Genomic DNA, 22,076 nt, shown 5'->3' on the forward strand with positions numbered 1-22,076 from the left:
TGAGTAACTATATGACAATAAAATGGAAAACCTAGAAGAAATGGATAAATTCCTAGCACCTATAACCTACCAAGATAGAACCATGAAGAAATCTAAAAGCTCAATAGACAAGCAACAAATAATCAGATAAAAGCAGTAACTAAAAGTCTTTCATCAATGAAAAGCCCAGGAGCTGATGGCTTTACTGCTGAATTCTACCAAACATTTAAAGAAGAGCTAATATCAATTCAATTATATTCAAACTGTTACAAAAAATCAGAGAGGAAGGAATACTTCCAGATTCATAACTCAAGGCCAGGATAACCCCAAAACCAAAACCAGACAAAGACACAACAGAAAAAGAAAACTACAGGGTAATATCCCTGATTAGCATAGATGCAAAAACCTCTAACAAAATACTAGGAAACCAAATTCAACAACACATTAAAAAGATGATTCATTATGATCAAGTGGGATTTATTTCTGGGATGCGCAGATATTTCAACATATGCAAATCAATCAATGTAATACATCATATCAACACCACAGAGGACAAAAACCATATGATCATTTCAGTAGATTCCAAAAAGCATTTGATAAAGTGCAACATTATTTAATCATAAAAACTTTAAAAAAATTGAGTATAGAAGGAACGTATCTCAACATGATAGAAGCCACATATGGCAAACTCACAGCTGGTATCATACTGAATGAGGAAACTGAAAACCTTTCCTCTAAGATCTGAAACAAGATAAAAATGCCCACTTTCACCTCTTTTATTCAACATAGAAGTTGAAATCCTAGACAAAGCAATTAGACAAGAGAAAGAAATAAATGACATCCAAATTGAAAAAGAAGAAATCAAGTTATACTTGTTTGCAGATGACATGATCTGAAATTAAAAAAAAAAATCTAAAGACTCCATCAAAAAACTATCAGAACTGATAAACAAATTCAGTAAAACTACAGGATACAAAACCAACATACAAAAATCAGTAGCATTTCTATATGCCACCAGCAAACAATCTGAAAAAGAAATTAATAAAGTAATCTCAATTACAATAGCTACTAATAAGGTAAAATACCTAGGAATAAACATAACCAACAAAATGAAAGATTTCTACAATGAAAATTCTAAAACTTTGGTGAAAAAACTGAAGAGGACCCATACAAAAAATGGAAAATATGCCAAGTTCATATGTCGGAAGAATCAATATTGTTAAAAATGTTCATACTGCCCAAAACAATCTACAAATTAAATGCAATCCTTCTCACAATACTAATGATATTCTTCACAGAAATAGAAAAAAAACTCTAAAATTTATGTGGAACCACAAAAGATCCAGAATTGCTGAAGCCATCTCAAGCAAAAAGAATAAAGGTGAAGAAACCACATTATTTGACTTCAAATTACACGGCAAAGCTGTAGGAAGCAAAACAGTAGGGCATTAGCATGAAAAACAGACACATAGACCAATTGTACTGAATAAAGAACCCAACAATAAATTTATGCATTTGCAGTTAACTTATTTTTGACCAAGGTGCCAAGAATATATATTAGAGAAAGAATAGTCTCTTCAGTAAGTGATGCTGGAAAACTGGTTATCTATATGCAGAAGAAGGAAATAGACCCCTATCTCTTGCCATCATACATCAATCAAAAATGGATTAAAAACATAAATTCATTCCTAGAAGGAAACACTGGGTAAACACTCAGAACACTAATCTTGGCAAAGATTTCTTGAGTAAAACCTCAAAAGCACAGGCAGCCAAAGCAAGAATGGACAAACGGGATCACATCAAGCTAAAAAGCTTTTACACAGCAAAGAACACAATCAACAGAGTGAAAACATAATCCATAGAATGGGAGGAAATATTTGCATAATACCCATCTGACAAGGGATTAAAAACTAGTACATAGAAGGAGCTCAAACAATTTAATAGGAAATAAACAATCTGGTTTAAAAATAGGCAAAAGATCTGAATAGATATTTCTCAGTAGAAGACACACGAGAAGCCAACAGTTATATGAAAAAAATGCTCAACATCACTAATCATGGAGAAATGCAAATGAAAACCACAATGATGGTAGCATCTTATCCCAGTTAAGAGAGACAATAATGAACACTGGCCAGGATGGGGAGAGAATGGAACCCTCATGCACTGTTGGCAGAAATGTAAATTATTATAGCTACTATGGAAGACAGTATGGAGGTTCTTCACAAAACTAACAATAAAACTACTATATGATCCAGCAGTCCCATTGCTGGATATACATCCAAAAGAAAGGAAGTCAATATATTGAAGAGATAGCTGCATTCCCATGTTTATTGCAGCACTCTTAACAATAGCCAAGATACAGAATCAGCCTAAATATCCATCAATGGATGAATGGATAAAGAATATGTGGTACATGCACTCAATGGAATATTATTCAGCCATAAAAAGGAATGAAGTTCTGTTATTCACAACAGCATGGATAGAACTGAAAGAAATTATGTTAAGTAAAATACACCAGGTGCAGAAGGACAAATATCACATTCTCACTCATATGTGGGAACAAAAATTTAAAAAGAACTTTTGGAGATAGAGTAGAATGATAGTTACCAGAGGAAAGGTAGTTTGAAAGAGTAATAAAGAGGGCATGGTTAATGGATGCAATAACACAGATAGAATGAATAAAATGTAGTATTTGGTAGCACAATAGGATGACTATGTTTAACAATAATTTATTATATATTTTAAAATAACTAAAAGAGTGAAATTGGAATGTTCCTTACAAAAAGAAATGATAAATGCTTAAGGTAACCCCAGTGACCATGATTTGATCATTACATATTGTATGCCTGTATCAAAACATCACATGTACCTGATAAATATGTATAACCATTATGTATTCCGTTAATATGTATAACCATAATATGTATAACCAAATAGGTATAACCATTAATTATTTAAGTAATAATTAAAAATAACTTTTAAAAATTTAGGCCAGTGTTTTCATTTTAATTCCCCTTGTCAATGATGATTTTTGGGCATGTAATCCATTCAGGCCATAAAGTCTCAGGTTTTCCTTACTTTTATGAAGGGCTTGAGAAAGTGTATACTTTGTTTTCTGCTTTTGATCTTTGAATCCTGTTTGAGATGCAGTGCTTGGAGATACTGCAGTCATCTTATTTGCCAAAGTGACAATCATAAGGACAAAAGCAAACCACACTGAAAAGGACAAAGTAATCCAGTGGAGAGAATTCGAAACTGTAGTGAAGTCATTCAGCTGTGCCATTTACGACCCTATTACTGCCCTACCTCTGAAATTATTTTTATGTTAGATAACACATTTCCCTCGTTTAAACCAGTTGAATTGAATTTTTTAACTCATAATCCAAAACATTCTAATGAATGTATAGAACAAATACATATAAAGAAAACAAAAAATATTTATTTCAACACCCAGAGGGGATTATGACAATCACTTCAGTGCCTTACATTTAGTGTATTTAGATTATTCCCACATAGGTTTTTAGCAAAATAGAAACCTTTTAGTGTTTGTATATGTCTGTACATAAATATATTATTTGATTACTGTTTAATTTCAGGTTTTTGGTTGTATCGTTAAATATGTTTTGAAAGATTATTAATGATTGAATGATTTACGTTATATTGCATATCACAATTATTTAACCATTCTGTTATTTTTAACATTACTTTATACTAACTTGGAGTTACATCTTTGGTGAACAACTGAGTACATAAATTATGTGTGTTCCTAGCATTTTATTAAGCATTTCTGAGGAAGTTCACTTTATAATGTGCCTTGTTGCCTCATTGACTTTACATTCAAGAAATTATTTCTAATTCTTAAGGTTTTTCCATTTATTTCCTAGTATACAAGAAGAGTCTATCCATTATTACTTCACAATGGGCTATTTTAACGTTTTGAACATAATGAAACTCCATTATTTCTGATTTCTGCTTTATTGTCCTATTGTTTAACCTGGGCTTATTTTATTCTATTATTTGAAAATCTAATTTTTGTCATTAGTGGAAAGTTTAAGCAACTCAGTTACCTTTCTACATTTCTATAGTTGTATTTGTAGCTATTAAAATAATAAAAATTAGAAGAAAAATACCAAAAATACCAGTGTAGACATAATTGTACACTAGGGAACTTGTTTTTACTGCAAATATACACACAAACGGTTCTTAAAAAGTAATAGAAGGAAGCATCTGAAGAGAACTAGAGATTCACATGAGCTGTGGCTCCACAAGTAAAACCTCAAAGTCTGAAATTTGAGAGGCTCACAGTATTAAAACCCACTCATCCTAAGTGAAAGCTTTCCAGGGGACAGCTCCTATCTGTACACAGAGCAGCTAGTGGTTTTTCATACTGCCCCATTCTCAAACATGTAAGAGCAATCAAGGATTGTCAGACAGTTGAGGAAAGCTTTCCTTCTTTCTTTTTTTGTATGTGTTCAAAATGTACAGGTTTGTTACACAGGTAAACATGTGCCATGGTGGTTTGCTGCACATCAATCCGTCACGTAGGTATTAAGCCCAAGAATTAAGGAGAACAAACCAAATGAATAAATGAAACCTGGGAGAAATGGTTAATCATAGAAGGGAATTTGGAAATAAATTCTAATTAGTATTTTTATACGTACAGATACATCCAGAAGAATGTCACCTTGTTTGACATTTTTCTAGTGGAATTGGTATTGGCTTATAAGTCCCAAACTTCTACAATAATATATCACTCAACAGCAACTTTTATATAGAACAAATACATGTAAAGAAAACAAAAAATATTTATTCCAAAAGCCAGACAGAATTATGATGATCACTTCAGTGCATTGCATATAGTGTATTTAGGTTATTCCTTCATATATTTTTAGCAAAATAGAAACACTTTACTGTTTGTATATGTCTGTACATGAATGTATTGTTTACTGTTTAATTTCAGTTTTTGATTACATTGTTAAATATCTTTTGAAAGATTATTAATGATGGAATGATTTACATTATATTGGCATGCCACAGCTTATTTAATCATTCTGCTGTTTACAAATACAAAAAGCAGCTGATATTTATATAAGAGAAATTTAGGCTTCCAAACTCAGTAATGTAATATTCTAAGCAAAACAATAGTAAGAAAAATCTCAAGCTAACTTCCAAAAATAAAATATCTTTCAAATACATCAAAATCACAAGTAGTTGTTTTGAAAAGCGTGTCTAGTGTTCACAGAGCGATGCGTGTGTTGAATGTTTACACTAAGAGTGGTATATCATTTTATGCAACATGAACCATTCTTTGCCATTGTTATTTTTGCAAAGAAGACTAGTTTTGAGATGAGGTCAAGAAAGATATTGAAGGATATTTTAAATGTCATGCTGAGAAATCAAGTACTGAACTTGTTCAGAATGTTAATCTAGAATAGTTGATCATAGTGATAACGTGGACAGCCTTCAATCAAACCACCAGACACCACTTGCTGAAAATAGTATGAGGACTAAACAAATTCAGTGATAAATATTATCCTTGAACCTGGTGGACTGTGAGTCCCTGACTCTTATAACACTATGCAAAAATTCTATAAACATAAACTTAAAGAGAGTTAAGTAAAGCTTGATTCTGTAGTTTTTCAACCTAAAACGATACCTGCATTCCCAAGGTCCATTCATCATTTGTAAGTCCCTGGCCCAGAATGAAAATGACAGTGAATCTCTTCCTGTTTCTTGCATGAAATTGCCCTTTTGTCATCCAACTCACCCATGATGTCACTTTCCACAGGCATTGATAATGACTGCATTTTCACCATCCTTCCCTTTCTACTTTCTTCAAGTATCCAGTCTGCTTTTTTCTTCAGGAGTAATGGGTCTCCCCGATTGCCCTATTTTTATTCTAAATTTAACTTGCATTTTTCTAATGCATTTATTTATTGTTGTGTGCTGGTTGCTATGCGTTATTAGAAAAGAATATTTATGGTGTAACATGAAAAATGGGCATGTGACTGATACAGAGTAGCATGCATACAAACCATTTGATAACCATTCTAATTGCTTTGCAATCAGGGACCAATATGTCAAGATTTTATATTTTAAATGCTGATTTTCCTATGTTTTAGTTATACTTAATGAAATCTGTTAGAAGTTTGATTTGGCCTTTTAAACAATAGGATATAGGTGACCAGGGCACATTTTCAAATAGAATGTCTCATTTTCAGGAACGGGTTTCTGATATTAAATGGGGGGTATGTGTTTGGATTTAAGATGAGACTGACTTTGTAAATTGAGAACAAGCTTCTCTGAAAAGAAACATTTTAAGAGCAAGAAAAGCTTTTGAAAGTAAAAATATGATTGCAGGAATTATGCGTAAATTAGAAGGGTTGGAAGACAAAAACAAGAACGTCTCCATATCGTGGAGCAAATAGGCATATATATATATACGTATATATATATATATATATATATATACGTATATATATATTATATATGTTATAAACATAGGAGGATCAATCCAGGAATTCCAATATGTGATTAATAGGAGTTATTTTTAAAAGGCACAAAGAAAAGCACAGAGGCAAAGGAGTGAGAGTTGCCAAATGTAAAATGCTCACACAGGGCCATGGAGAAAGAATGAAAAAAAGACAAATGTTTCAACACATTGCCCTAACATTTCAGACTTCTAATTACAAAGAGATCAATAAAACCTTCCAAACAGTAACCAGGATATTTATAAGGGAGGAAACATCAAGCTGACAATATACAGGTTAGCAGCAACAGCGGACGCTCAAAGTCAATAAAGTAAGGTCTTCAACATAATAAAGGCAGATGATGCTGCATTTAAGTCAAACTACAGCCGTTTAAGATATATAAGAATGTAAAGAGCTTACTTTCCTTATTTTGAAGAAGTTATTTGAAAAATATTTATGCAAAACATGGGTAAAATACAAGAAATGAGAAACCACGAAATTAAAGAAACCAGAGAAGGAATCATTGAAAATTAATTTAATGATGACAGCTGTAGAGTAGTCATTAAAAACAAAACAGAACAAACTGCAGTCATCAAAACTGGAAGTCAGTGGTCTTCTAGAAGGAAGTCTTAAAACAGCAAACACTGGAATTGATTCTAAGCAGTATATATGTGATATTAAAGTTGAAATGTAATAGTAAAAATGATGATGATGATGATAAGAATAGCTAATGCATTTTCACATAGTACTAGATGCTGGCCTAAACACAGTAGGTTTGTTTTCTTATTTAATCCTTCAAGAGTCCTAAGAGGCAAATACTGTTATTATCATCTACACAGTGAAGTAAGATAAAATTTGCCTTAGGTTACAGTTAGCAACTGATGGATCCATGATTCAAGCTCAGACATCTCAATTCTAGAGTCTATACTCTAAACTACTATACTGTGGTGAAGAAAATATATGTTTCTTTTTCCAACTAGAAGAAAGAAATACAACCCAAAACTCAAAAAAAAGTTATGTCCATATAAAAAGCAGATTGAAATATGGTATACTTTAGAGAAATAAGTATATTCACAAGCATCTTTACTATGAAATCACTGACAAGGGGATGAGTTTAAAACATACACATTGGCATTGTAGTTAATAATAGTTATGTAATTAAAATTCTGTTTATGGTTTTAACATTTTATAATTAAAAAGCAGACCATGGGAAGAAGACTTAATATGGCTGTGAAACAGAATGAAAAGCTGTCAGTCTTTATAGAGTAAATATAAAGGTATAGATAAAAGACATTTGGAGAAAGAAGAATGGGAGAGAAGGAAGGGAGGGGTACAGAGGTGAGGTATCATCATCTCACAAGTGGGGGGCAAGATAAACTGTTCAAATTAATAGACTAATGAAGAGGGTATTTATATTTTATTACTTTAAAAGTCAAAGTAGAAGAAACTACATGCTAGAATTTAAGAAATACATCCCCTAAAGTGTTTCCAAATAAGTTATTGAAGACAGTGTTATAAACGTAAGAAAATTAGAAGCTGTGAGAGAAGCAGCAGTGGGAAATGATAAAAGTGTACCAATAGCCCGTCTACCCAAGAAGGAAATCTGTATATCATCTAAAATCAATAAATCAAAAAAGAAAAGCTGTATAAGGCAATTTAATTAGAGATGGGAGGGCCTCCAGCAGTAGAATTTTTTTAAAAAGTAGTTCTTGGGAAATAGGCAGAGACCTAGTCTATTTTATTATAGCCCTTCTGATTTTAAACCACATGCTCATAATTCTTTGAAAAAAATATATTTTAATGTAAGAGATTAAAGATTGAATTTGTAATTAAAAAGCTCTCAAGAAATAAATTTTCAAGCCCAGGTGATTTCACTGGATAATTTTGCCATTTAAAAATGAATTAACCAATTTTACAGAAACTCTTCCAGAAAACAGAATTGGAAGAAATAATTCCCAACTAATTTTATGATGCCTTCATTATGCTGACAAGTAAACCAGAGAAAGACAGTCCAATAGAAAGCTGCAAACCAATAGCTCTTATGACCTATTGTGGCACAAAAAAATCAATATACTGCCAGATAGAATTCAACAATATATAAAAAGGATTATACATCATGATGAAGTAGGGTTTATGGTAGGTATGCGAGGCTGGCTCAAATTCCAAAATCAGTTTCTTCTACTTTGACTTTTAAAGTCAAAATCATATCCATCAAGCTAAAGAAGAAAAATCATAGGATTACACCGATTAACACAGAAAAACACTTGACAAATTTCAACACCCATCTATGATAAAAATTCTCAGCAAGTTAGTAGTAATACAGAGGAGCTTTCTTAATTTGATAAGAGCATTACAAGAAACCTACAGCTAACATCGTATTTCCTGGAAAGACTGAATGCTTTTCTTCTAAGATTGACAGCAGGGCAAGATGTCTGTTCCCCACCACTGTTATGCAAAATTACACTGGAAGTACAAGCGACTAAGAGAAAGAAGGAAAGTAAGTAAGAGATATGCAGATTGGAAAGGAAGAAATAAAAGTATCTATATTTGCAGATGTCATTACTTTCTACGTAGAAAATTCCAAAGAATCTACAAAAACAGCTAGAGGTAATAAGTGAGTTCAGCAAGGTCGCAGCATATAAGATAAAGACACAATCACATTTCCATATATTAATGATACAAGAGGGGCCAGGGAAGTTCTGGGAAGGGAACGGCATGGTTCCTGGCCAGATCTCTACCCCCAGGCCTGTGCCTATGGACCTAGGTGAAGACAGGCATTTCTGTTTTCATGCCCAAATGTTGCATTTCCCAAGACCACCCTGGCCTGTCACGCCCTCATCCTGTGCCTATAAAATCCCTGAGACCCTAGCGGGCACAGAGGCAAACAGCTGGACCTCAAAAGGAACACAATAGTGGAAGAAGACACAAGCAGCTGGACGTTGAGAGGAACTCGGCAGCGTTAAGAGCACACTGACAGGCACTGGCAGATGCCAGCAGACCATCACCGGGGGAGCAATGCAGAGTTTGTTCAGGGGCAGTCAGAGGACAGCCCAGGAGTCTTATGTAAATCAGCTCCTGCAAGTTTTACACGGGCAGGCTCCCCACACAGCCCGGCCGCTCAACTCCATGGGAAAACCACCTTCCTACTCCATCCCCGTTCTGGCCTCCCATCCACCTTGCTGAGAGCTACCACTCAATAAAAAAACCTTGCACTCATTCTCCAAGCCCACATGTGATCTGTTTCTTCTGGTACACCAAGGCAAGAACCCCGGGATACAGAAAGCCCTCTGTCCTTGCGATAAGCCAGAGAGCCTAACTGAGCTGACTAACACAAGCTGCCTACAAGGGGCAAAACTAAACAAGCACCCTGTAACACATGCAGAGCTTCAGAACTAAACATTCATCCCTAGACACTGCCATCGGGTCGAGTCCCACAACCTGCCGGTCTGCCTGCTCCCCCTAGGGGTTTTGAGCCGCGGTGCACTGAAGAAGCGAGACAAGCCCTCCGAGAGAGGGACAAGGGAAAATTTCCTATTTCATTTACAGGTGACAAGCAGAAACTGAAATGACCAATACAATACCCCCTAAAATTACTCCAAAGAAAATAAAATATCCAGATACACACTTACCAAAACTTGTAAAGATTCTCTATGCTAGGAATTTAAAAAATGCTGATGAAAGAAATCAAAGAATACATAAATAAATGGAGACACTGTGTTTGTGGACTGGAAGATTCAAAATATGAAAGAGGCTAGTTTTCCCAAAATTGATATAGGTTTCATGTAATTTCTCCTAAAACCTCAGCAAGGACTTTTGTAAATGTAGAGAAGCTTATTCTAAAATTTTTGTGAATAGACACAGTTCCTAGAATAGCTAAAACAATGTTGATAAAGAAGAACGAAGTGAGAAGAATCACCCTACTCAATATTAAGGCTTATTATAAAATAAGATGATGTGGTGTTGGTGGAGGAATAGACATAGATCAATGGTACAGAATGGAGAGCCCAGAAATAGATCTACACAACGTAATCAATTGATTTTTTGACAAAGGTGCAGTTCAATGGAGGAGGGATAGCCTGCTGAACAAATGGTATTGGAGCAAATACACATTCATAGGCAAAAACAAACAAAAAACCTTAACATAAATCTCACACCATATACATTTTACTCAATATGTATTACGTAGACTTATTGTAAATATAACACTATAAAACTTTTTTTTAAAAAAATGAGCAAAGTTTAGGACTAGACACAGAGTTCTCAGAATTTTTAACTAACACTAATAGCACAGTGCATAAGAGGAACAATTGATTAATTGAGCTGACTAGCTACAGACAGAGAGGAAATATTTAAAAAGCACCTATCTGAAAAAGGACCATATACAAAGAACTCTCAAAACTCAACAGTAAAAAGCAGTCTAGTCAGAAAATAGAGAAAAGACATGAAGAAACATTTTGTTAAAGAGGATATAAAGATGGCAGAGAAGCACATGAGAAGATGTGCAGCATTATTAATCATCCGGGAAATGCAAATTAAAACCACTGTGAGCTATCACTACATAGCTATCAGAATAACGAAAATAAAAACAGAGACAACACCAAATGCTAGTGAGGATGTAGAGAAACTGAAGCAATTATATATGGCCAGCAAGAATATAAGATGATACTACTCTGGAAAAGAGTTTGGTAGTTTCTTCTAAAGCAATATATGATTACTATACAACTCAGAAATTACATTCTTGGGCATTTATCCAAAGAAATGAAAATCTGTGCTCACATGAAAATCTGTACACAAACAGTTGCTTTATATGTAGGTCAAAAACTGGAATCAGCCCAGACGTGTCCTCCAATGAATGAATGGTGAAACAAACTGTGGTACATACATAGAGTGGGATAAGTGGCCCCCTCAGGGCCAGTAGGGCATCCTCTGTCTCCTTTTATGAATCCAGAAAGAAACCTAGAGAAAAAATGGCTCATCTTCTTCACCTGAAAATTCCCCACTGCACTCTCTTTACTGATCTTTCTTTTGGCACCTGGCAGCCATAGGACTTTTCTCCATTTCCATTCACTCATCAGAAACTGAGGTTCCTTCTGCCTCTTCACATGTCTTCCATTTTACCTTCCCCGGGATAAAATTTTTCCCTCTTTCCTGTTACACAGATAAGAGCATTAGTGGAAAGTTCCTGAGTCACAGGATAATCACTACAGTACTTTGTAATGGTCTTACACCTAATAGGAATAATTACTGGGAGGGCTGAGATTTTAGAAGAGGCCAACACCACATCTGTTTTAAAAATATTTAGCAACTAAAGTTCTCATCTTTAGTTTTTACAGTTTAAATCAGCAGAATATTCCAGTGTATATTGGATGAGTCTACTTTGGGGTCCTATAAAATATTCCCTAAAATTACAGATGCTTTAGATGCTGGAACCCCAGCAAATTACACACTATATACAGTTGGACTTGCTTTATTTGAAGCAGGGCTGGAGCTTGGAGACCCCTCTCCCTCTTCACATTGGGCCTGCCCCTCCCTGTAGGCAGCTCCTACAGCACCCCTTTAGAAATACAGTGCTCCCTGGAACAGTGATGGAGCCAACAGCCTGGATCTTCCCTGAGAGGGCTTTACAGTTGAGGAAGTCCATAGATCTGTTCCTGTGTAGTTCTCAGCCACACTTGTACAACAGTTCTAATCTTGACTATATATATTTAACGTGTTTCCTACTCTTCTACAACAGGATGTGGTTGAGGGGATTGAAATAGGATTCAGGATTTGGTAAATTTCTCATCAGCAGCTGCTTAATTATAAAACACATTAGACACAACTAGAAACCTGCCGGCTGTATTGGGACAAGAGTGCATAGGCTGTTTGAATATGATTTGGTTACTTGGCACATGAAATTAAGGTAATTATATGCCAGATTGTCATATAATCTGTTAGATCATTATTTCAAATAGTGGTTGCATCAAGTAACCTTTCCTTTATGAAACTGCAGGGTGTCTATTCACATTGTTTTTCACCAACCTTGGAACATATTATTCATTGAGTACTTATTGCCATTAGATACTTTCATATAATTATACCTATTATACTATTTTCTAAATTAGTAATGTTTAAAATATTCTCTACAGTTAAAGACTCTGGTTTCTTGCAGTCTGTTCTTTCCATTCAGATCCTTTTTAAAGTCACTATGACACAATAAAGTGAATATAAGCATTGTTCAAATTGTTTTGAATTTTCAAGTGCCATGTTTAGAAATAATGTAGTCTTGCTTCTCTTTGAATTGAGTCCTGCTCTGTGTAGTGGAGGCTGAGTGGATAGGTGAGTGAACACTGTTCTTAATAGAACAAAAGGTTCATGTTTTGGGCAATAAAGTTGTATAAATGAGTTAAAGTTGCAGATGGAAGGCAGTAGATATTAAACCAAAGCAATTGTTCCTAATCCAGTAGGCAAAATAAAACAATTGTACCCTCTTTCTCAGGAGTGAGGCATATTCCCATTATTGGGTATATTTCCAAATGATTATAAATCGTTCTACTATAAGGATACATGCAGACGAATGTTCATTGCAGCACTGTTTACAATAGCAAAGACTCGGGACCAACCAAAATGTCCATTGATGATACACTGGACAGGGAAAATGTGGCACATATACACCATGGAATATTATGCAGCCATCAAAAACGATGAGTTCGTGTCCTTTGTAGGGACATGGATGAACCTGGAAACCATCATTCTCAGCAAACTGACACAAGAACAGAAAATCTACTCAGGAGGCTGAAGCGGGAGAATTGCCTGACCCCAGGAGGCGGAGGTTGCCATGAGCCGAGATCGCGCCATTGCACTCCAGCCTGTGTAACAAGAGCGAAACTCCATCTCCAAAAAAAAAAAAAAGAACAGAAAATCAAACACCACATGTTCTCGCTCATAGGTGGGTGTTGAACAATGAGAACACATGGACACAGGGAGGGAAGCATCACTGGGGTCTGCTGGAGGGAAATAGGAGAGGGATAGTGAGGGGTGGGGAGTTGAGGAGAGATAGCATGGGGAGAAATGCCAGATATAGGTGAAGGGGAGGAAGGCAGCAAATCATGCTGCCATTGTGTACCTATGCAATAATCTTGCATGTTCTTCACATGTACCCCAAAACATAAAATGCAATTAAAAAAAAAGAGTGAGGCATAGTAGAAATGGAAGCAGCAATGGAAGCAAATTGTAGTAGTAGGATTGGGGACTGTATAATCTTAGAGTTAACAGTACACACAGAAATAACATAGCCCATAGTATACTACATTTTTTAAAAAACGACCTTTTCAAGAATAAGGTAGCAAAAGAGAAGTATGCCAAAAGTCTACTTGGTGGCAAGCAACAGTTGACAGCTAAGTAGCTTAAGAGAAGGGAATGTATTGGAAGGACATTGAATGCTCACAGGATCAGTGTGAAGCTGAAGGAATGGACCTACAACAGAAAGCGACCAAAGGAGCTCAGAAGTCAGCAGCAATTACTCAGCGGTGACTTATTATCACTCATGATCTGGTGAGCATGTGACCGCAGCACCCCAAACTCTCTTCCATCCGCATTCAACTCTTTCAACACTAGAGAGGATCTCACCTATTACTGCTTTGTCCTCCTAAGTAGGAGTTCTTACATAACCTGCCCACAGTAGGGGAGAGTTAATGTTCTAAGAAGAAATTGTATTGCCATTTGTAGAAGTGAGGTGGATGCTGGAATATCAAAATATGAGAAATATTCATTCCAGGCTGACTTCAAGAAACATAACTGTGATAATAACATCAGACAGTCCTCTAAGGAAAAAAAAAAGCCATCCCAAGTAAACAGCAAGAAAACAGTGCCCTATGCAGGGAATGTAGGATTATCCCAGTTTAAAATTGCCATATTTATGGGAAGAAATTTCACAAAAGACACATTCTTACAAATAATTTACACCTATACAATTCACACTGGGAAAGATAAAGGGTAGAATAAGCTAACTAAAGAACAATCAGAGAGATTACCAGAAGAAAAAGCTAAAAAAGAAAGGGAGGGTTGATGACAGAGGTTTAACGAAGGGCAGAGAAAAACCAGAACTCTTCAATGTTTATTTTATTTTAGACTTCTAGATCTTGAAAAGTGCTCTCCCAATTAAAAAGGGCAAAGATGGTTAGAATGAAAATAAATATCTAACATAAGTAAGTAGATAGCAGAAAAGCATGTACCTATTTTTAAAAGAATTCAAAACTACATCTAGATAAATTATGTGACATAATATTGAAGAAACTTGGAAATGCTGTCAGTAATTTCTTAGAGAGCTGGTTGGAGAAATGTCAGCAGTAATGAATAAGGCAAATGCTGTCCCAAATTTATTAAAATGGTAAGATGACAGATGATGAAACTACAGCTTGGTGTGAAATTCACAAATGGATTATTAAACAGATAATTTATGAGCAGGTAGACAAGAAAACTGCCATGTAGCATGGGCACAGTAAGATAAGTGAGGGTGACATAACAGAAGGAACTGGAGTCAGGCAACCTGGACTCATTCTGTCAATAAATAGCTGTGTGGACATGAGCACATCATTTAACTTCTTTGAACGGCAATATCTGTATCTAGGAAATAAGGTTATTAAATTAGGTGTCCTTTAATGGTCAGTTTATCCACAGAGAACATGTCAGCCCCAAGTGTGTCAAATTTACCTTGATTCTTTCAATAGGGCTACCCAATGATAAAAGAGCTGCCATTTATTAAAGAATGTATCCCATATTAGGTTACGTCGTTTTATGAAATACATCAGTCCTATGACAGATGGGTGTTATTAATCCCTTTTTTCAAGTCATGAAATTGAGGCTCAGAGTGGCTAAGAAACCAGATAAAGCAGAATCAGAGTGCATCTTGATATCAACGATGCAATTGACAGATATCCTGTGCTATAATATACAAAGTGAATGTATTTAGGATGGATAGCACTATAATGAGATAATGCTACTATGAACATGGCAAAAATTCTTTTTTGTTTGGATAGTTATATGTAAAATATACTCCTTGACAACCAAATTGTTTATAAAATATTAAAGGGTACAAGGTTGTTTTCTTTTTTTTTTTTATTTTTTATTGGATTTTAGGTTTTGGGGTACATGAGCAGAGCATGCAAGACAGTTGCGTAGGTACACACATGGCAGTGTGCTTTGCTTTTCTTCTCCCCTTCACCCACATTTGGCATTTCTCCCCAGGCTATCCCTCCCCACCTACCCCTCCCACTGGCCCTCCCCTTTTCCCCACAATAGACCCCAGTGTTTAGTACTCCCCTTTCTGTGTCCATGTGTTCTCATTTTTCATCACCCACCTATGAGTGAGAATATGCGGTGTTTCATTTTCTGTTCTTGTGTCAGTTTGCTGAGGATGATGTTTTCCAGATTCATCCATGTCCCTACAAACAACACGAACTCATCATTTCTGATTGCTGCATAATATTCCATGGTGTATATGTGCCACATTTTTCCAATCCAGTCTATTATCAATGGGCATTTTGGTTGATTCCAGGTCTTTGCTATTGTAAACAGTGCTGCAATGAACATTCGTGTACATGTGTCCTTATAGTAGAACGATTTATAGACTTGTGGATATATACCCAGTAATGGGATTGCTGGGTCAAATGGAATTTCTATTTCTAAGGCCTTGAGGAATCGCCACACTGTCTTCCACAATGGTTGAACTAATTTACACTCCCACCAACAGTGTAAAAGTGTTCCTTTTTCTCCACATCCTCTCCAGCATCTGTTGTCTCCAGATTTTTTAATATATGAGGCCAACAATCATATGAAAAAATGCTCATCGTCACTGGTCATCAGAGAGATGCAAATCAAAACTACAAGGTTGTTTTCAATAGAAAAAGTTCTGATTAAATTTGCCAGAAAAGAGAAAATACCTAGGATAAATATGCAGATTAATAATTTATACTCATATTCATTTACTCAAGTATCACATCCAAACCAGGATTTGAGGTACACTAATTTATTCACAGTATAGTAAGTATTCAAACACAGTGGAATTTATTAACATTGAAAGTACATTCCTGCAGCTGGCATCTAAACCATCTTTCCAGACAAAACTGGGCCTTAAGTTTGAACAGGATTTTGTCTTGGGAAACTGTAACAAGGAATAGGAGTGAGTGGAATTGGCTCTTGGGTTGCCATTTGGAGCTCCCCAAAAGGATTTGGAAGGAGTAACTAGAGTGATATCTAAATACCTTTTTCCCCTTAGGCATCGGATAGGAGGTAAGGGAGTCTTGGGTTAACAAAATTTCTATTAAAGTGATCCAGTTCATTTCAACTGATTTCAACCATTTAAAAAATCTAGCACAGAAGGCTGATGTAAACATCAGTTTCAGTCACAGAAGAGGGTGTTTAGACTTGGGAAGCCAAAACAGTCCCACAGTTTCTGCCTTGGCCAAGCCACATCCTGAACATTGGTGGGTTCCCTGCTGCCTGGTCCATGGCCCATGGTCCATGGGGGTTCCCTTCTGCATTCACCTTTTTGAAAGTTCTGCAAAGCATAGCAAATGAGAAACAACTGAGACAACTAGAAAAGATGGGTGACATGAAGGCTTCTTTCAAATATATGTGGAGACACTGTTTGGAAAAGATGGTTGGTTCTGAGACTCTGAGAACAAAGCTAGAAATGGGTGGAATTGTAAAGCACTTTTTCCAATTAGAACCTTTCTAAAATGGAATGGTGGCCTTTAGGAGTGATAAGCCTTCTACTCAATTGTTCTTTTCTTTTTTTTTCTTTTTTTTTTTTTAAATTTTTTATTGGATTATAGGTTTTGGGGTACATGAGCAGAGCATGCAAGACAGTTGCGTAGGTACACACATGGCAGTGTGCTTTGCTTTTCTTCTCCCCTTCACCCACATTTGGCATTTCTCCCCAGGCTATCCCTCCCCACCTACCCCTCCCACTGGCCCTCCCCTTTTCCCCCCAATAGACCCCAGTGTTTAGTACTCCCCTTTCTGTGTCCATGTGTTCTCATTTTTCATCACCCACCTATGAGTGAGAATATGCGGTGTTTCATTTTCTGTTCTTGTGTCAGTTTGCTGAGGATGATGTTTTCCAGATTCATCCATGTCCCTACAAACAACACGAACTCATCATTTCTGATTGCTGCATAATATTCCATGGTGTATATGTGCCACATTTTTCCAATCCAGTCTATTATCAATGGGCATTAATATTTATTAAAGGCCTACTGTGCTGCCATTCTTAATGCTGAGAATACATCAATGAAAAACATAGGCAAAAATTCTTGCTCTTGCATTATCTATGTTTTAGTAGGGGTAAATAAATAATAAAATAATTAAAAAATAAAAAACAATTAGCAGCATATATATTATATATCAGTGTGTTAAAATGTGAAAGAATTATGGGAAAGACTAGAATAAAAGAGATAAGGAATGAGAAGAGATAGAGAATGGGACAGGCGTAATTACAAATATGGTTGTTAGAGTAGGACAGCCTCACTGAGAAGGTGACTATATTAGTCAGGGTTCTGCAGAGAAACAAAACCAATAGGATATTCAGAGATATTTAGGAGAGATTAATTATGAGGGATTGGTTCACTCAACTGCAGACACTGAGAAGTTCCATGACCTACTATCTGCCACCTAGAGGCCCAGGGAAGCCAGTGGTGGAGACCAGTTCAAGCTCGCAGGCCTGAGAACCCAGGAGCTGTTAGCGTAGGTCCCCGTCTGAGTCAGAAGGCATGGGAACCAGGAGCACCGATGTCAAAAAGCAGGAAAAGATGCCAAGTTCCACTTTCAGCAGAGAGCAAATTCACCCTTCCTGTGCCTTTATGTTCTATTCGGTCCCTCAGTGGATTAGATGCTGCCTACTCACACTGGGAAGGGAGGATCTTCTCCACTCATCTACTGATTCAAATGCTCATCTCTTCCAGAAACACCCTCGCAGGCACACTAGAAATAAGTTTTGCTAGCTATCTGGGTATTCCTGAAGCTAGTTAACTGGACACATAGAATTAACCATCACAGTGACGTTTGAGCAGACTTCAGGGAAGGATGTGGGGGAGTGATCTTAGGGAAGAGCATTCCAAGAAGCAGGAAAAGCCATGCAAAGACCTGAGGTGGGGCTGTGAAAGCAAGGAGACTTCCCATGTATTACTTCTCTGAAATGCTTGAGACCACAGCTGTTTCAGATTTCAGATTTTGGGGAAGGTTGAAATATTTGTATATACATAATGAGATATCTTGGCAACGAGACTGAAGTCTACACATAAGATTCATTTATGTTTCTTACATACCTTATACACATAGTCTTAAGATATTTACATACAGTATATTAAATAATTTTGTATGTTTTGACTGTGACTTGTCACACGAGAGAAGATGTGGAATTTTCTATGTGTGATGTCATATCAGCACTCAAAAAAGCTTTGGGTTTCAGATCATTTCAGATTTTAGATTTTGGGATTAAAGATGCTCAACCTGTATTTAAGCAGAGTTTGGCAGAGCACTTCAGAGAGAAGTTGAAGAGAGAATTTCTGCCTTTGGTAGAAACTAGGGCTAGATAACCTCTGATGCGTCTTCCAACTTCATATTCCCTGAGTATATGATTCTCTGGTAGTTGGGAATCATGAATTTGGTAGCAGCAAGCAGCATGGGTTAAGACCAGAGGTGCCAGACCAAGGCTCACAAATCCATATGGTGAAGGGGTCAGACAAATAGTATAAACATTTCAAAAGATTGACAATTCATTGAAGATTTAAAACTATTCTGAAAACAAATGAAGTATGTTTTCAGGCCAATTCTTGCCTTGTGGCCACCAGTTTGAGACCGTTGCATTACATAAAGTGAAATCAGGAGTGTAAAGGTGTAATACATATAGAAGTCTTAGACAGGAAGTCAAAGGAGAATAAATGATAAAAGAAGAAATCTGAGAGTCTTTGATGAGAACTATTCCTTTGTTGTGATTTAACAGGAAGCCCAAAGAAAAGACAGAATCAAAGATTACTCTGTAGCACAGAGCCCAGGAGACCAATTCACAATGACTTTGCTCTTCCCCAAGCGAAGGTCATATTGCTTATTTTCCACTATTATCAATGGCCAGATACTGATTTGTCCTCTCATTGTCTATTTATACATAACTGCAGAGTATTTAGGAACTTAGAATTTAGTTAGAGGGAGAAAGATAATCCAGTGCAATCTTTTTCAATTATTTTGTGTCTACAGTGTAATTGCAGTTGTGAAACTTTTTGGCAGAGGCTCAGAAATAACTGACTGTGATAATTACAAAGAGACTGATGAAACCTTCATTCTTTTTGTTTTGATGTATGACTTGTCCTATTTCCTTGCTGCAGGTGCTTTCGTTTGCAAGATGGTGCCATTTGTCCAGTCTACTGCTGTTGTGACAGAAATCCTCACTATGACCTGTATTGCTGTGGAAAGGCACCAGGGACTTGTGCATCCTTTTAAAATGAAGTGGCAATACACCAACCGAAGGGCTTTCACAATGCTAGGTGAGGCCACTGCATGTGTCAATGGCAGTGTGAATGACATTCTTTATTACAGAACAAAGAGAACCATATTTTTAAACTAGAAGAATAGCTTCTTATCAAATTTGATCTCAGTAGGCATTGGAATATAATCTGAGTCTCAGTGCTCTCCCTGTTTGCCTCCATCTCCTCACCATCTATCTCTTTTAGGCCAACCTCAACACTGAAAATATATCATTTTGGATATACTTTTTCAGCTTACATCTTAAATGTTTAAGCGCTATGTTCAGCTAATCCAGGATAACCCCATCAGTGACATTGCCATATTAACATTCATTAGATCAGGAACTGTCATCTTTTGCTTGTTTGCTTTGTTTTTTAAAGACGGAGTATCAACTATGTTGCCTAGCCTGGTCTCGAATGTCTAGGCTGAAGTCATCCCCCTGCCTCAGCCTCCCAGAGTGCTGTGATTACAGGCATGAGCCACTACACCTGGCTGGGATTATTATCTTCCAATAAGAGGACTCTAAGCTAAAATAACAAGGGCAGTTCAATTTTTTTTTTCTTCTTTACACAGGCTTTCTTTCTGTCAGCCAGGTGGCAGTGCAGTGGTATGATTACAGCTCATTGCAGCCTCAACCTCGAGTTCAGTGATCTGATCCTCCCACCTCAGACTCCCAAGTAGCTGGGACCACAGGTGGGCGCCACCATGCCCAGCTAATTGTTTAAATTGTTGGTAGAAACGGGATCTCTCTGTTTCCCAGGCTGGTCTTGAACTTTGGGGCTCAAGCCATTCCCCCTTGGCCTCTCTGTGTACTCCTGTACTCTCCCTATACTCCTTGGTCTTACAGGTGTGAGTCACTGCACCTGGCCAGACAGGTTGATATTGATAGGGAGCAGGAAATGTGTTTTTAGAAAAGTAGAGAACAGGGGTGCTGCCCTTGTGGTGAGAAGAGAGGGGTAGAAGGTGACAGAGTACATGAAAACAGTGGATGCTGAGTGCTGGGGATGCCTGACAAAGGCACATTCCACCCACTTTATACTTTTGCTTTAGGTATTTCTGGATTGTCAGCTTGCTGTAACTATTCCTGAGTCAGCAAGTCACAATGAACACATACCTCATGAAATTGTAAATTTGAAAAAATGTCCTAAAGTCTAACATAGTAAAATGGAAGCATTTCTCTATTCCGTAATTATAATTGAATGATTTAAAACCTTAGTGTGCTTCACAGTGGTTTGAATTTAATGTAGCTAATAATGAGACGTGTAGCAAGCAACTAATGTGATAATCAAAGAAAGCAGTTTTTACTAATAGCTCACTTGAGAAGAATGGGTAAACATTTTTTTCTGCTGTAAGAATTTAGCCAGTATTGGGCTGTGGAATTGCAGAACAAAGCTTTGCAGGCTTTGCAACGCCAAAGTCATTTTAAATAGCTTGAAGGTAATAGCTAAATCATGAGGGGAGAAGGATGTTGGTTTTAGTTAGTTTTAATTTTATGCCATATCTTTCCTACTAAGAATTCCAAGATTTCTGGACTTTTAATAATTGACATCCTTCCAACATCAGAACACTTGAAAACAGCATGTGAGGATGGAAAGCGAGTAAGGAAAGGATTCCATGGAGGAGGGGAGTTACTAAAAATGAAAGAAGTGGCAGGAATGACAACATCTCAAAGCATAGTTGGTAATAGGTCAAGGCAATTCCTACTCAAAAGAGATATAGGAGACAAGAAGGTTTTAAAATCAAATAGACCAATCTCACCACAGGGGCTTTTGTGGACTGTTGTCTAATGTCACATTGTGACACAGCTTTGTCAGTCACTATTTGTCTGTCACGTCCCATTCCTCCTTCCAGCTGAGATTGCCTAGACCTAGACAGGGGGTCTCCAATCTTTTGGCTTCCCTGGCCCACAATGGAAGAAGAAGAATTGTCTTGAGCTATGCATAAAATACACTAACACTAACTATAGCGGATGGCTTTAAAAAAAAATCACAAAAAAACTCATAATAAAGAAAGTTTACAGATTTGTATTGGGCCACATTCAAAGCCTTTCTGGGCCACATGCAGATTGCACAAGCTTGACCTAGACCCTCTAGGCTTTCTTGCCCAGATGTGGTCACTGTATCAGTA

The 22,076-nt window shown here is 36.6% G+C and overlaps 1 protein-coding gene across 1 annotated transcript in view; it reads left to right on the forward strand.

The window, feature by feature from the left end:
• Window positions 1–22,076, forward strand: part of QRFPR (pyroglutamylated RFamide peptide receptor) — a 54,251-nt gene that overhangs the window by 21,356 nt on the left and 10,819 nt on the right. Inside the window, exon 2 of the mRNA XM_002745437.6 lies at window positions 19,811–19,969. Coding sequence (XP_002745483.3) covers window positions 19,811–19,969 — 159 coding nt within the window. The remainder of the gene's footprint in view (window positions 1–19,810; window positions 19,970–22,076) is intronic.

The sequence above is a fragment of the Callithrix jacchus genome, chromosome 3, assembly GCF_049354715.1.
Source record: "Callithrix jacchus isolate 240 chromosome 3, calJac240_pri, whole genome shotgun sequence".
In the NCBI taxonomy this organism is placed as follows: domain Eukaryota; kingdom Metazoa; phylum Chordata; class Mammalia; order Primates; family Cebidae; genus Callithrix; species Callithrix jacchus.